The sequence below is a fragment of the Motacilla alba genome, chromosome 4 (genome assembly GCF_015832195.1).
Source record: "Motacilla alba alba isolate MOTALB_02 chromosome 4, Motacilla_alba_V1.0_pri, whole genome shotgun sequence".
NCBI lineage: Eukaryota > Metazoa > Chordata > Aves > Passeriformes > Motacillidae > Motacilla > Motacilla alba.
Window position 1 is genome coordinate 60,410,324 of NC_052019.1, and position 16,631 is coordinate 60,426,954.

General features: G+C 43.0%; 1 protein-coding gene across 1 annotated transcript in view; it reads left to right on the top strand.

Moving 5' to 3' along the window:
- The first annotated feature begins 1,750 nt into the window (after positions 1-1,750).
- The window catches only part of RNF150 (ring finger protein 150), a 111,333-nt gene continuing 96,452 nt past the window's right edge, over positions 1,751-16,631 (top strand). Inside the window, exon 1 of the mRNA XM_038134553.1 lies at positions 1,751-2,252. Within this exon, the coding sequence (XP_037990481.1) occupies positions 1,787-2,252 (466 nt within the window). The 5' untranslated portion in view covers positions 1,751-1,786. The remainder of the gene's footprint in view (positions 2,253-16,631) is intronic.

Sequence of the window (16,631 nt, forward strand, 5' to 3'; positions counted from 1 at the left end):
TTGCATTTCAATGTTAGTTCTATGCAGTAATTTTTTCTTCTCATTTGCTGACTTTGCTTCTTCAAGAATGGGCTTTCAAGGAAAATTTTCCTCTTGCTAATGGTAGACTTCTTGGTAAATTACCATATTTCCCTGTAAACGTCTCTATTTCCCTATTCACATTTTCCTCCCAAATGCACTTTTTTCAGCTTTAGGAAATTAACTTTTTCAAAGTAGCATGTGTGTGTATAAAACATGGTTAAGGCTTGTTTGTTTGGATCATGGCCAGCTATGAACATAATCTGGAAAGAGGCAAATATTGACACGAGTGAGATACTCAGGCACTCATTGAATGAAAGTGAACGGTATTTCCAGCAGCAGGTTTTACTAACAGGGGCTACAATAGGTACTACCTATAAATCATGTAAGACATTCTTTTGTTACTGAATCCAGTGATAGAAAAGTGGAATTTTGGCACACATTTGCACTAGTATAGACAGACATAGAGTCCAGCTGTGTTTTGATCCTTTTGAAAGGTGTCAGTCATGGCCAAAATTCTTTTGGAGTGTTTCATACACTGAAAATCCCCAAGTCTGGGCTTTCACCGAACCAAAATTAAGCACATCGTTTAACTGCCTCTAGAGAGCAGCTCCATCATTCTTTGAGGCTTTCTGTGCTCCTGCCAGCCACATTTAATTTTAGTAAACTCTCCTGTCCTTCCCAAGCCGGAAACGTATTCGGTGCGTACTTAAAAACCTCTGTACAAGCCACCACCCATCTGAGCTGCGCGCCATCGTTACACTGTAACACTGACATACGCAAAGTTCTTAGCGTCTCCCGCAGCAGCCAGGAAAAGTGGAATAGCCAGAGCAAAACTGAAGTTGAAGCGGGCGCTCGGAGGTGCCGAGCTGCGCTCCCGGGAGATGCCCGGATCCCGGCACGGGCGGCCCCGGGATCGGCCCCCCCGCTCCCACGCCGCCGCCAGGTGGCACCGCCGCGCCGCTCCCGCCGCCGGCGCTTCCCCCTCCGGAGGGAGCCCCTCTGCCAGGAGCCCCCTCCGCTGGGAACCCCTTTGCCAGGAGCCCCTCCGCCAGCAGCCTCCTCCGCCGGGAACCCCTCTGGCTGGAACCCCTCTGGCAGAAGCCCATCCGCCGGGAACCCCTCTGGCAGAAGCCCCCTCCGCTAGAAGCCCCTTCGGCAGGAGACCCCTCCGCCGGGAACCCTTTTGCCAGGAGCCCCTCCAGCGGGAGCCCTCTCCGCCGGGAACCACTCCGCGGGGCCGTGCGGCGCTGCCCCTCTGCCTGGAGCCCCCACCGCCGGCAGCCCCTCCACCGGGAGCCCCTCCACAGGGCCGGGGAGCGCGGACCCTCCGCCAGCAGTCCCTCCTCCAGGAACCCCCTCCGCCGGCAGCGCGTCCGTGGGGCCGGGCCCGGCCGAGGCGGCACTGGGAACTGCGCCGCCGTGTGCGCGTCTGGAACTCCCCCCGCGCCGCGCCGCCCCCTTCGCGCTCTTCCCCGGCCGCGCTGCCAGCAGCGGGGGAAGCAGCTGTGCGAGCCGGGCGAGGGAGGGGAGGAAGGGGCAGGAGGGAGGAGGAAGAGGGGAAGGCAGAGACGGGGCCAGCCGGAGGAAATCAAACGGCCCCGACATGAATTAGGCAGCGGCTGCAAAGGGGAGGGCCCCCTCCCCCGCTCGCTGGTCCTGCTCGGCTCCGGCGGGAGCAGCGCCGCCCTGCTCGGAGCGGCGGCTCGGGGCGCGCACGCACACACGGACCGGCGGCGGCCGGGCGGGAGGGTGGGGGGGCCGGCAGATGAAGATGGCAATGTCTGTGATCCAAGCGTGCCGCAGCCTGGCGCTCTCAACATGGCTGCTGTCCTTTTGTTTCGTGCATCTGCTGTGCCTGGACTTCACCGTGGCCGAGAAGGAGGAGTGGTACACGGCCTTCGTCAACATCACCTACGCCGACCCGGCAGCCGGCAGCGCCGAGCTCCGCAGCGAGAAGAGCGAGTGCGGACGCTACGGCGAGCAGTCGCCCAAGCAGGACGCCCGCGGGCAGGTGGCACTCTCCGCCTCGCCCGCCGACCGCTACGCCTGCGACCCCGGCACCCGCTTCAACGCCCCGGCGCCGGGCAAGAGCTGGGTGGCCCTGATCCCGCGGGGAAACTGCACCTACAAGGACAAGATCCGCCACGCCGCCGCCCAGAACGCCTCCGCCGTCGTCATCTATAACGTGGGTTCCAGCAACGCCAACGAGACCATCACCATGCCCCACGCAGGTGAGCCACGCCACCCCCAGAGGTGTGCTGAGGGGGCAGGCGGATGGACCCCCTTTTCCCCGCTCTCCCTTCCCTCATCCTTGAGGTGGGAGCTACTGCGGGAAGGTGTCCTCGCACCTCCTGACAGGGAGCAGGATGGGCTGTGGGCATCGCTGGGTGGTGGGTGCCCATCGTGAGGTCCATGGAGCTCCTCTCCATGCTGCCATGGCAAAGGATGGGTGTGCTGCTAATATAGCCATAGCAATGCACGCCTGTGCTCCAGGAGGGATGAAAAGTTTGGGATATGCAAAGTTTGGGTCTAGTCAGAGGAATGGGACGCTGATCCCACTGTGGGGCACCATTGTTTCGTTGTGTCCTGAGAGTCCTCTGGCAGGTGTTGTGTGGGATCGAGTGTGATTGAGAGCTTCGGAAGAGGAAAAGTTGCAGTGTTGTGGTGCAGGCTTGTCAGGAGGTGCAATAAAGTAGAGAACACGGTGTCCACAGTCTTGGCTGCAATGATGTAAAAGCTGTGATATCAAGTAGGAATGTTGAGTATCTGATTTGGTGAGAACATGAGATATGTTGTCCAGGAGTGGGATGAGGGGAGTGTTTCACTCTCCCAGGTGAATGTTCTGGTGGAGTTTGTGCTTGCAGTGTCAGCACATGGGTAGTCGGGTCCCAACATATGCTTGTCAACTAGAACCCAGTCTAAATCCAGTCATTCAAAATAACCTAAACCCTGGCTTATGCTCACAAAACAAAAAACAAACAAAAAAAAAACCTCACTGTTTTTGTACCAGTGCTTGATCTGAAATGTCTTAGAAACAGTTCACCAGATTTATATTTAGGGACAATGTTTTCTGCCAAGGGTAACTTGTCTTTTATACCAGCTGCCTATGCCATGGAGATAAGATGCCACCTATTGCAAAATCTCAGTTTGGTTTCCATCCAGTAACTAATCATGCCCAGTTGTTTCATGCCAGTTGAATCTTAGTAGAGTTGGGGTAAATTGAAATGCTGGTAAATTTCTGTTATTTCAATGAATTGAAATAACAGAAATGCTGCAAAACAGGATGTTATTCTAATGACATGTTACATTTCCACAGTAAACTAGCTAGCTTGGATGTGCTGAAAAGCAATTTGTTGCCTAAGCATACTGCTAAAATACTGCTGATGCAAAAGCAGTGATTTTGGAGCCTCTTGTGTCCAGCCTGTTTCAGAGATTAAATACTAATTTGTATTGGGCAAATTAGTGTTTCTTTGGTAGGGTTGGTGGAAGATGGGGCTTTTTTTAGTGTTTTCCGTTGGTTTTGTGAGACAAGTAACTCCTAACCTCTTGAGCTTCCTAAAACTAACTATGTTTTATAACCTGCCCATGGTTTAGCAGCTGTTCAGATGATACTTCTTGCTACTTTAAGTATCACAGATTATATACTAAGAAGTTTAAAGTAGTAGGAGCTTGGCATACTTATGCACCCTCAAAGTAAAGCTCAAGCTGTTGTAAAACTTAACATGCAGCATAGTTTATTCTTCTCTAGTAAGTTTCTCTAAAACTGCCAACATGCTGGATTAATTAATGGTTTGCCTGTTTTTAAAGTATGCACTAAGCTGTTTTCCCACACAAATGGTGTTTTATTAAGACACGGTGGGAGTAAAAAATGTGTCTAACCTTTTAAAATGTTAGAGCTTTGCTTTGTTTTAAAGTCTAAGATGAAGTAGGGAAGGAAACTTTTTTACTGCAAGTGGCCTCAGATTTAAAGAACATGATCATAGTATCAATTGTCCTGGGAGCAGCTTCTTCTATGTCATATGATTCCACAGGACTTGTTCTGAGAATCCTTTCTAAGTACTGAATTGATACCCAGCAGTGGGTTTGTACAGCACCAGCGGCTGAAATGAAAAGAAATTTTCAGAAATTAATCTGGACTTGTGGAATAGGATCAGTGAGACTGAAGGACTTTGCTCTTAGATTTGATGAAGTTGTCTTCCTTCTAAGGATTTTCGTTCAGTGAAGTTGAATGATGGTTGTTGGGCTTACATTAGAGAAAACCTATCCTCTGTGCATGGTCAAAACTAAAAGGAGTTTTAGACCACAAGTCTGAAGGAACAGAAGAAAAAAATAATTATTCTTAGGAATTTAGCAATCTAGCAGGGATTCAGAACTTTACTCTCCCTCCGGTATGCTGTTACTCTGGGACAAAGTCAATGGTCAGGCTGTGTAAAATTGTGGCTGCAAGTTTCTAACTTGGAGCCTTTGACATTTGTTTGCTCCCAGTCTAAATGATAGCACAAGATTCAAGGGAAAAATGAATCAGTTTCTTGGTTTCTGAGTTCAGCAGCATCTGCAGTGCTCTGCCCACACGAAATCCTGGAGTGAGAAGAAAATTCCATCCTGGAAAATACTTGGAGGTTGAGAAGGAAGGGTGAAATATGACCTAAAAAGCAATTTTAAAGTCAAAAGAAATATGATGTTACTTCCTTATTATTTTCTATTTTTTTGAGGTTTCATAGAAGCTTACGATCCCTTCCTATTCAGAAAAGTGTATCCTGTTGCATAACAAAGTGGCTTCTGCCCTTACTAAATAACTTTTAAGAGTAATACTACACCTAAGAGTTTTTTCCCCCTATGTACATTCTTCTCTTCTGTATGCTTTGCCTTCTTTCTCTTATTGTCACTTTCCCTCTTTGTGCTTCTTTTTCTGCTCCTCTCACCCTCACTTCTTCATCTCTACCCCCGTGCTTCATTCCCTGCCTCAACCAGCTTACTTTGCCATTTCAGAGTGCTTTGCCCTTGCCACTTTCTTCCCAAGGCACTCTTTCTCTTGCCAAAGAACTTACCTCATGGCTCTATGTTTAATTATATTTCCTGTTTTCTGCTACAGTGCATGCCAATGTCCCATTGCTCATGTAGTGCCTCCTGATTTTGAAATCTATAGGCAACTGTAGCAAGATACTGTGTGTGAAGTTGAAGGAGGCTTCATAGACCTCCCTCCCACCACCCCCAGTCAAAACCAGGGTAGTATTATATCAAAGCTTGTTGTGGAAATCTTAAAATACGACTCTTCAGGATTTATTTATAGAGCATACAGCACAAAGTGTGCAATTTGAACCAGTTCCGTCACCCCATCGAAAGACTTTGCTTTCAGGGAGCTTGTACTGAGGTCACTGCTAGCACACCCAGAAGGATGAGGTGGAGTTATGACATCTAAATTCACAGGGAATGTGTGTCGGAACTCAGAATGTCCCACAGGCATTCTCGGATGTTCCAGACCCAGGTCAAAAGCATCTGAGACCCTGGCATGCAGCCAAAGACACACGTGGGGTTTTGATCTTAGCCCGTGGAGCAAATTACCAACTCTGCATGAAGAATTACAAGCCACACACAAAAGTTTAGATAGCATAGTAGAAGTAATCACGAAGTGAAAGGAAGGATTTCTGAGTGCTGTACAGGGGGGTTTTAAGCCTTGTACGCAGGGGTCCCAGTTTTGTACATGGGGGTCAGGGATTCTAAGATGGAGGGATTTGGGTGTGCCCTGTCCTCTTTCTTTCTCCTTCCTAGCCTCCATGTCTTTGGTGGTGTTGGCACTCACAGATTGGTTTAGAGTAGAAAGTCACTATTCCATATAGATAGTAGGCATTGGGGAAAAGGTATAAACATGTAGTATGTAATATATGATATAAAAGATGGCACCAGCCTCCTGGGAGGGCAGAGTGCCTTTGTCTGAGCTGCTGAACGGGCCACAGCAGTTCAGGAGAAGAATCTTTTAGATAACCAACAATAAACAACCTTGAGAACAGACAACAGAAGACTACTGAGTCTTTCTTCGAAGGCACGGGTTGGAGGAGGGACTTTTCCATCTTTTGGGGTCACCTCAATCCGGGGCTGGAAACCCCACATCTGGCGTCCCTGGGTGGGCAGGAGACCCGACAAATGTGGAGCTTTGGGATTCTCCTGCTAGGATGTCCTTATTTTGTATATCATCTGCTATAGGCTGTGCAAACTGGCATCCTTATTTTTATTGGCTTGAAGGATGGCATGTGAGTATGACTTTGTTTGCATTTTGACTAAGTAGGCTCCAACCAGAGAAGGAAAAAAAGCATCTAGAATTTCTATTTCAGGTGCTTTGCATTTCTTCTAGATCAACTTTCCTAGCAGAAAAGTACTCTAATAATATAGAGGATGTTCTTTTTTCTCCAGAAGAAATCCATGGTGTTGGCTGGGGTTTCTCACTGAAGTTTTTTCTTACTCAGACCAAATTAGCCATTATATAGGTTTGGAAAGGCCCCAGCCACTGTGTCTACATTTAATAATTTAGTACTAATTTGCAGTAGTCTTACTGCCTGTTGTAGCTTATATCCTAACATTTCCTCTGAGCTCTGAATAGAGACAGTAAGAGAGCCTTCCAGAAGGTAATTCAAGGTGAGAACTTTCTTCTCTACAGTTCATATTTGAGGGAACCTACATGGGCCATTTCTGACTTGGGAACCTGTCAGGTGCTTGAGGCAAGGAATGTTAACTGTGACTGTACACGATTCATATGTGGGTAAAAATCAAATCTATAATATTCTACACAGTTTCTAAGATTCAGTTGGAATTCTGAGGTGCATCAGATTATCTCACAGAATGGATATTGTTGACATGTGAAGTACATTGCATCCTACGTATTTTGCAGCAGGAACATATGTCAGGCAGTGTTGCATTCTCCATATTCTGCTTTTCCAGTGCATTCCATCACAAATTTTAAATCACATGCCTCTCCTATGACGTACCCTTTGCAGTAATGGGCAGATGCCTCATTTTTTTTGTAGTGGCTTGTACACACAAGGGTCTCATAAGTGGTCTAAGATGTTTCTGACTTCTCCCCTCCCTCTCTGGCCCTCAAGTGCAGTGAGTGTATGTGCCAGACTGCATGAGGAGGGTATGGCCATCCCATTGCAAATTCAAATGTGTCCCTTCACACATGCTGCGAAGGGGGCCAGACTCAACCTGGAATCATTCAGCTCAATAACAGTCTCTTCCTTTGTACTCAGCTTTTTGTTCCTTGATCAATGACTAGTCTTACCTTTTACATATTTTAAGATGTGTTGGTAATAGGCTGGGCTTTGGCCTGCCCTGTAGATTTGTACTGATGTGCAAATTAAAAACCAAAGTTGAAGATTTCTCTCTTTACAAACTTAATTCAGTACTGTAGCTGCACTTGTTTCATTATTAAAACAATTGTTTTCCTAAACTTTTTTGGAATTTGGAATTCTAGTGAGGAAAATGTGCTGAGAGCCTTCTCACTGAATTTACGTATGGAAAAGTGTGAATTAACAGAGTGCTGGAGATTTCAGCCTTCCAAAGTCTGCCATAATTTTTTTCTTTTCTGGGCACCCAAGACTGATTCTTAATAGAAGCTCAGTGGGAAAGGGGGATGGAAATTAGTGCATCTTTGAGCCCTGTCCATTGAGGCATTGCTGGGAAATACTGCTCTCCTTAAGAACTCAGAAGAGCTGCTGGATCCATCATGTAGGCCTGGCTTTCTGCAGTGTTTGAAAATCTAGTTATCTGTGTTTATCAAAATTCAGGATTTCTAGCTGACAGGCTGTCCCACTGCATTCCCTCGTGAGTCATGCTTCTGCTGCTAGTTCTGCTCTGAAGAGGTCTAGACTGCTTTACTGCCCATGTGTTCAGCTGTGCCAGGTGGAGGGGGCACTTGTGCTGTTAGGTAACTAGTTCAGGTTAAACTGAATTGAAAGGAATTGATTTGATCCCCAAGGACTAGAACAACAAAATAATACTAGTCCCTGGCACTGCTTGGGACAGCCACTTCAGCTGGGGCACTGAGTTTTGTCATTAATGAGACATTTTTTATCTTGTTGAGCCCTGCATCTCTCAGCCTCACAGCTGGGTCCTGTGTCTCCTTCAGAGCCCACTGCAGACAGTGGGAAGTCGGATACTGGAAGGAGAGAGTCCACTGAGCTTTGGATCAAGTAACAAGGTATAGCTTTCCCTACAAAGTGGTGAAACATTGATTCATTGAAGATTTCATTGATCCTTCAAGGTTATTGATTGCAAAAGCAGTTAGATTTCTGCTTTGGTTATCTGCAACATTTATATACAGTGACATTCATACAAGTGCTGTCTTCAGATCTCTGCAGTAGGAAGTGACACAGCAAGAAGAAAATCTTCCTCAGGAACAAAACTGTATCCACATCCACACTAACTGCTGACTGGTAATCTGGAGCAACTCCTTTTGGTATTTAGTCCTTAGGAGAAAGGCTTGCTTTTGAGAAAGCAGTGGTTTGTCTTAGTCCCATTCATATTTTGTCTTTAAAATGGTATATCTTAGCTTGGGTTATTAGAATATTGTGGCAGTCTATGGCTTAGTGTAGCTCACTAATTGATGAAGATACATTTCTGTGCTACCTCCCTTCACATGACAGAGAATGGGAACATTTTCAGCAAAAAGGGAGAGAAAACTAACTAGTTCAGTGTTGGCACTCTTAAGAGTCTTTTGCTGGTGAGAGAAGAGGACACTTTCTACTTTTCTCATGTAAGCAAGGGCCTAAAAGAACCCATTATTGTGCAGCACTTGTTTGATGGAGCTCATGGTGCTCTGTCATGTGAGATGGCTGAGTTTCAAGTGATGTCTGCCTCTGTACGCCACAAGCCAGGCTGATGAAGAGTTAAATCTTTATGAAGGGATAGCCCTACAGCTTGTCCACTTCCCAATAATTTCTGCATAGCTAACCTGCACAGAAACAGCAATAATTTCAAGACAAGTCCCACTTCTGCCCTTTCAGCTACATTTGAGTAACAGTCACTTGATGACTCCTTTGGTGCAGAAGGGAGTGAACAATACAATCATTGACTCACAGAAATCAGATATGGAAAAGACTGAGTAGTCCATGAAATCTGCCACCTTACTAATGCAGGGCTGCTTCCTACAGTGTTTCCATCCTCTACCATCACAGTGCTTTTTGCTTAGCATCTTGCAAAAGAGAGAATTTTGTGGTGCTTCAGAAACAAATGCAGTCTGTGTGAGGAGAATGGTTCTGAGGCAAGAGATATAAAATGTACGAAGATGTTAATTAGAATACTATACCTTGCAGTAATATTAAATTCACATAACTTCCACAGAGGCACAGCAACTGAAGGATAAGGTTAAAAGCCAACTGTATCCATTGTATGTCACAGGGGAGTTACATGGCAATTGTGGAAGAAAGAAGTGGCAAAATATTTCACAACTGGTTGTCTGCAAACAGGCTTTACTGTGCTATGTCTTTATTCTGCAGTGGGATGTGATCCTGGACTTTGTTTATGACCACTGCTCTCCTCATTTCACTCCTTACTGTTTTGGTTTCTCTGGAAAAGAAATCTGGATGGTTCAGCCTCAGGTCAGGCACTGCACGGTTTGACTGGATCCTGAATGTGGATGAGCAGGGGTCAAGGACCCCTCAGAGTATCCTACTTTTCATGAGTGCATTTGGATGTAACTCATAATGTAATTCTCTTGAGAACTACAATTTCTCTTACCTGGAAAAGAAAACCCAACCATCTAAGGTTGTCTTAGATGCAACCTTAACTTTAAAAAGACACTGTATTAAATCTACCAGCTGTATCTCTACTGTCTGATGCACTGGCCACATTAGTATAAGTAATTCTTCAGACCGATGAAAATTACTGAATTGGTTTCTTACCAACTGCTGGAAAAAAATGTTTTTTTAGTTCAAAAATGGATGGAAGAAACACCTCTTCATTCACCAGTTCTAATAGATAGGTTGTAAATATTGTTTGCTTATGAAACATCAATACTATGCATCTGTGTTTTACAGGAGAGGCTTATCAAGGGCATTCTTTACTTTCTGTCTTCTCTTCAATAAATTATTTGAAATACACCTAAGAAAACTGAACTGAGGAGAAGTGAAGGAAACTACGAAAAAATTAAACTGTTTTATTGCTATTCCACACTGAAATATGAAAAGCTAGCATACTCTATTCTGTGCTACTTGAAGATAATAGCTTTTAAAAATAATTGTTCATTTCTTTTCCCTATCAAGAGTGGCCAATAAATAGTGTCAATAAACTGAAGTGCCTGTTCATTTGCCTCTGACAGTATAATCATAGTGATATTCAATTATACTGCTAGACCTGAGAGTCTATCAGAGTTTTGGTCTTGAATTTGATGTGTTTAACTGTGTTTATGTACAGGATAGTCCTGCTGGAAATTGGAAAGGTATTTCCAGTTTGAGGCAAAATTAGAAGGAAAAAAAAAATTATCTTTTTAGTTCCCAAACCCCAGAAACAAAAATTGTTGCCATGTAACTCCACAGAGTCCTGGCTTGAGTATGTCTTGTATACTTCTTAAACATAGATGGAAACATTACATCTGCACAGGAATGCAGTTCCTCAAGGGACACATGGAATAAGGACTGGCAAGTGCTCCTTTGTGCTGCACACTTAATGAGTCATAGCTTTTTAAAAATAATTTGTATTCCGTGGTGTTGTAAGCCTTTATCATGAGAGAGGACCTCAGCAGTGGGGTGCTCCCTAACAAAGCAAGTTTTTTGGTATGGTTTTCTGCCAAGACAGCCCCTTACTACTGACATATTTGTCTATGAACCATCATCATTTGTCACTAAAATGGGTTTAATGATTCCTCATATTCTTCCTCATAATTTCTTCCAAATCTTAGCCTTCCTCCCTTCTTAAATGCTCATTGGTTTGCTTCTTACTGTTCTAGTCTATCCTTACAAGCCCTCTCTTTTTTGCTAGTCACTGTAAGAATATCTCACCACATGTGTGTATTATATTATTAAGGGAATTATACATCACATTAATCTCTGGCTTCCAGCTTTATAAATCTCACATCACTAAATTGTGCTTCTCTATTTGTTGTTTCATTTTGCAGTCCTTGTCCAAAATTTTTTTTTTTTTAGCATGATCACTGCTATTTTTCATTGAATGTGCCATTACACAGCCAGAGTGTTCAGAATAGATTCGAGACCCTAGTGGGTAGTTTAATCTTTAATTAACATATATGCCTAATCTTAAGATTGCTGTAAAATATGTCAGCATTAGTTGAATATGTGTTGTGGGTTGCCTGGGTTCAGACCCAGCACAATAAGCTCTACGTTTTTATTGTTTTGGTTAAATTGATTTGTGGAGCACTTGAAAAGCTTTTGCACCTAATTGTTATTCTCATAGTGGCAGAGCATTTCCAGATCCTCAGGATCAAATCTCTGGGTGTCTAACAAGTTTCACTATAAAAGATTTCTTGCATTTTCCAATCATGCAACGGTTCTCTATCAGTAAAAATCTCTTTGGTTTTACATCCTGTGATGCTAGCTAAAATGTTCCTATTCTTCCTTTTCCATTTCAGTAGCTTCTATTAGAAGACAGAAATTATTTCTGCTTTTCCTTTGCCCTTTCAAAAACCTCTGTGTCAGAGACTCTTAAATCTCAGCCATATTTCTAGTACATGTCTATGTTTGTACTCAAAAATACATCAGTCTTTAAAACAGGACAGTCTGATGCTGCAGACACGTACATGATTGCTTCTTATATTTGCACAGAGTGCTTTCCCCTCTTGTGCCTTTTTAAGCTTTTATTATATGCTTATTGTCTCCTATTTTTACCAAACATTATTATGTTCCTTGATAGAGGCAGCTCTTGCAAGACTCTGTAATCTTTATGCCTGGTCTCTTCTTGCTCTTTATGTGTCCATGTGTTTGAAGTACCATCTGCTTGTCCATCAAATCCATACCTTTACTAAACACTTTATCAAAATTTCTTATGCTGGAAAATGAGGAGCTGTCTGAGTAAAATGCATTATGTCTTTTTATAATGCTGTCTTTGATGTATTTGCCTTACCTATATTTCCTTCAATCCTATACCCTCTTTATTTTCTACCTAATTTTTTCTCTCCTTGGGTTTGTTGGGGTTTTTTTAAATTATTATCCCAGCTTCCAGTGAATCTTTTCCTTGGACTTCTCACCCTTTTTTTTTTTCTTGCCTTCTTCCCTTTCCCTTTATGCATTTTGCACCTGCTTTTCATCTCTACTATTTTGATTTTTTGTCCTTTCTGCCCGCTCCTTACCAGGTTGACAGAAGGAGCCAAAGGCTATTTGCTTTGTATAAGCATTGACTGTAAGAGGAAGTAGAGCAGGATTATGCTCTTTTGGTGGCTTTTCCTTTGCAACTGACTCTGGGTTTAATGGGCATCTGCTGTCTGCTGCTCAGGGTGGGCTTAGAGGAGTGGGACACCAGCAATTGGGAAGTCCTCAGAAGAGTGATAGGCATAGCACTTTTGCTGTGTATAAAGGGGTTTATGCTGAACACTCATTTTCATTAATTCTTAAAAGACTAAATTATGGTCTCCTCTCTTTCATGCTTTTATGGAAGAAGATGAAGTTTCCCTGCACACTGGATGCTAGAAAAACTGATGGGAAATATTTTTTATCAGAACTGTTTTTCTTAGGTAGTGAAATGGATTTTCAACAGAAAACTGTTTTGGAAAGTTTTTGCTCTCTGGAAAAGTCTTGCAGGTCTGTTTTGAATAAAAATTTTCTTTTAGTAAATATTTTATGTGGCTGAATTTCATTTTCAGAAGCAGTTTGGTTTTTCTTTTCCTTTTTTTGATGATATATGACATTTTAACCAGCTTCTACCAGCTTTAGATACCACCTCCCTTCCAGAGCACAGACCTGACTTTTTCCCGACTCACTTTCCTCTGGGAATCTATGCATACATCTCATCATCATCAGGATTATTTAAAGGTACTGACCTGAGGTTTGCAGTGACAGCAGCTTTCTGTCTTCCGACAGTGCAGTCCCTAAGCTGTGTAGGGTCTTTAGCCCTTACTGCTTGTCTTTACTAGCAGATTTCAGCACTGTGTCTTGATACACATGGGAATGATACTCAGTGTGAGGTAAAGATTGCTCTCACAGACAAGGGCGTAACAGGGATCAGTAGCTGTCAATGCAAGTGAAATAAATTCAGGCTTGTAGTGTGATGCAGTTTCCTAAATTATTGCCCATACCTTACTGTTATTTGCATGGGACTGGATAGCTCTCTAAATGCCAAATCCTGGTAAAAATACCCCATTCTCTGGGGAAATGATGGTGGTATTTTTACAAGGAAGGTTAGAGAAGGTGTTCATAGTAATTCTTATGGTTTTAGGATACTTCTCTGGAACTACCACCCAGCTCTTTTCCACACTTGGAGATGCAAAACTGCTCTCGCAGAAGCACTGTATGATGGGCAGAGATAAACCCTATGGAGTGAAGGATCAGCTTTTCACAACAGAATCTCTGCAAAGCCCTTAGCTGGGTAACAGTGATGAACCAATGTCAGCTTGGTATTTCTTTGTGGCTGTTGCTGATAGGGAGGAAACTGCAAGAAAAGAGACTTCCAATAAAAACAGTCTGAGCCACTTCTATTTTTTGTGTCTGAAGACAGCTAGCAAATGCAGAGAGGTGTCTATAAGCCTCCAGCAACCAACCATTTGCTGAAGTTTGTCTTGCAGCGTGAGAGATGTGAAAGCCTTTTTCTTCTAAAACTTTAATTTAACTGTTGAATGCCAGCACAAGGAGATATTGTGATGGAACGCAACCTAGAGCAGCAAAGCTATCTACAGGTGAGGATGAAATAGTTCAAAACATAGTTGAAAACATGATGGTACCGTCATTCACTTTGTCAGAGAAACAGCTGGAATAGCCATTAGATGAAAGTCACATGGATGAACCTGAATCCTGGAGAGGTCAATTCATGTTGATGAGAAAGTAAAAGCCATCATATTAGGTGGTGACCCCTGTGGTCTCCCCATCATGTGGGAAGTCTTCCTCTCAGAGACTGTGAAATGTCTTTGACTAGTCCATATATCTTAAACCTCATTTTGGTTCTGCACTGACTCCCATTTCTCACTGGCACCCAGTGTCATGATATTTGGCATTTTCTTGTTTGCTGCCTCACTGCTGTTTGTCCCAGTCCTTCCTTGCTGCCTTTACAGGTGATGAGATCATTCCTTGAGATGATGAGGTTCTTGGTCGGCTCCAGTTTGAGCTTGTATGTTTTTCTCTCTTTGCATTTAGCAGTTTTGCATGTTTGGGAATGGTGGGTTGCATTGCTCCCAGAGTGCTGCCCAGCTGGATCCACAGGTGAATTAGACAGGGAAAGTCACCAAACAGCTTAACTGCCGGTGAAAGCCATGAGCTCTGTCTAAGGCAGCTGGGATCCCCTAGGGCACAGTGCTTCTTCAGGAAGCTCATCTGTCATCTTGACTCTGCTGACTTACTGACCCCTGCTTAAGAAGATACACAGGAGAATTATTTTTTCAATGTTAGTGGGGGTTTGTGTATTTTTTTCCATCTAGAAACAGTCTCTTTTCTTTACTGTATACCCGTACAGCCTTTTTTTTTCTCACTTTTTTTTTCTATCCTGGTCTAATGACCAGAACTTATTGAGATGCAAGGTATAAGAGCTCACAGACAATTTTTAAAACAAAAATATGACTGCATAACTGTTTCTAAAATATGGCTTCTAATGGTTGGTAGTGCAAATAAATTTTTGGTGCCAGAGAATTGGTGTTATCTGGTTTCTAAATATGCATGACATCACTTCTTTCTGCAATAATTAAGAGCTTCATTCCCATTAACTAATTTATGTAACCATCATTCTGCTGTTAGACTTACAGAAAATAACAAAGCAAGCACTGAATTTTTTGTGGAAATTATTTCCTGTTGAGTACCTTGTACACTTGAAGTGTAGCATCTGTTCTTAGTTCTTAACCAATGCTGTGTTGAATTAGCACAATTATTACTGTTGTCTTTCCATATTCTGGCCACTAACCAGGAATATTTTTTGCCAATGCAAAGACAACTCTGCAAATTCTATCACAAAGCTGTTATCTTTGGCTCTCAGTACCAAATGGGTTGTGGATTAGCCCACAAAACAGGAGCTACTGTGCATATGTAAAGCAATAGTCTCCTTGGTAGTAATGATAGCAGGGGGGCAATTTTAATGGGATCTTATCTGGACTAATACAGCAACTCCTAAAATCTCTTCCTTGCAAATGAGACCAATACTTAAAAACCACTGTGTTCTCACATTAGTAAGCTAGTGATTTGGCTATCATAAAACTCAGTAGAGGGTATTTTTAAATTATTTCTAATTTGGAGAACACTTCACGGCCCGGTTGAGGAAAATGTTTGCACAAATAGTTATAGTTAAGCTCACATTTAGTTCTTGCTGAGAACGGACTAGAAGTTGAGCACCTTGACTAAATGTCACTGAAAGTGGTTCTGTGAGGAAATGCCATCTGTGAAAGATGTAGAAGTGTCTAGCATAGCCCAGAGGCTTATTACTAAGAATATTAGTGTGGTCTTCTCAGGTGAAGCTTATGCCCTCCTATAGCACTGTGAATACTCGATATCCGTACAGTAAGCACTTTTATTTGAAATTGTAAAAATAAGATACATATACTTTATATATGTCATTAAGATGGTGCTTATTGAATACCAATTAAAAGAGATTATTTAATTATTTTTCCTTTGTTCATGTAGTTTGGCTTCTGCTTTCCGGGTTATCAGCCATGTCTGCATCACAATACGAAGCAAAGGTGTCTCTCAGCTTCCACTGAACACTGTGCCCCTTCCATCCCTTCCATCCAACCCAGCTCCTGTCTGTTCTCCACTGTGTTTTATTTGGTATTTATCACCAGTGCAAGCAGAGGAGCAATCACAGCTGTGGGAAACATGTACAGCTGCTTAGTTATTTGCAGATGGCTTAAAGATGTGTATCAACCAGTCGTTTGTACTTGCTAGGTGACTAGAGGAGTTAATGTTACTCAGAATAGCCACACAGCATTTCTTTGCTAATCAGGGAGTTGCCTAAATTGGAAATACAAGTATATCTCAGGCAAATCACACAGCACCAGCTCCTTACTTTACACCCATTCCAGTTTGGGAAAAATTATTGTAATGTTTTGCAGTTTTGGTTCAATAGATAAAATTTTGCATCTCTTCCCTGTGGCCTTATCAGTCTGTCAACTTCATTTTGCTTTGAGAAATTCCTTAATGGTTTCCTTAATGTTCCCAGTGGTACATATCAGTTTTGGATAGAACTTTTAGCCATTTAGACAGTTGTTTGGGTTATGTTGAGATGATGGGAAACTGTAACCAAGGAGGAGGGAAGTGTAAAATTAACAGATGTTCCTCCTTTAGACATTCCTAAAAAGCTAACTGCCATATATAGTTAAAGGACTCTTCCTGGAAATAATCCAATTATTACTTCTAATAACCTTTAAATACATATGGGTGCCCCACAACAACTGTGTTAACTTCACAGAAAGACTTGCTAGAGGCAAATGTTAATGTAGGATACACAAGTGCTAATGAATACCTGAGGTGGCTCCTTAG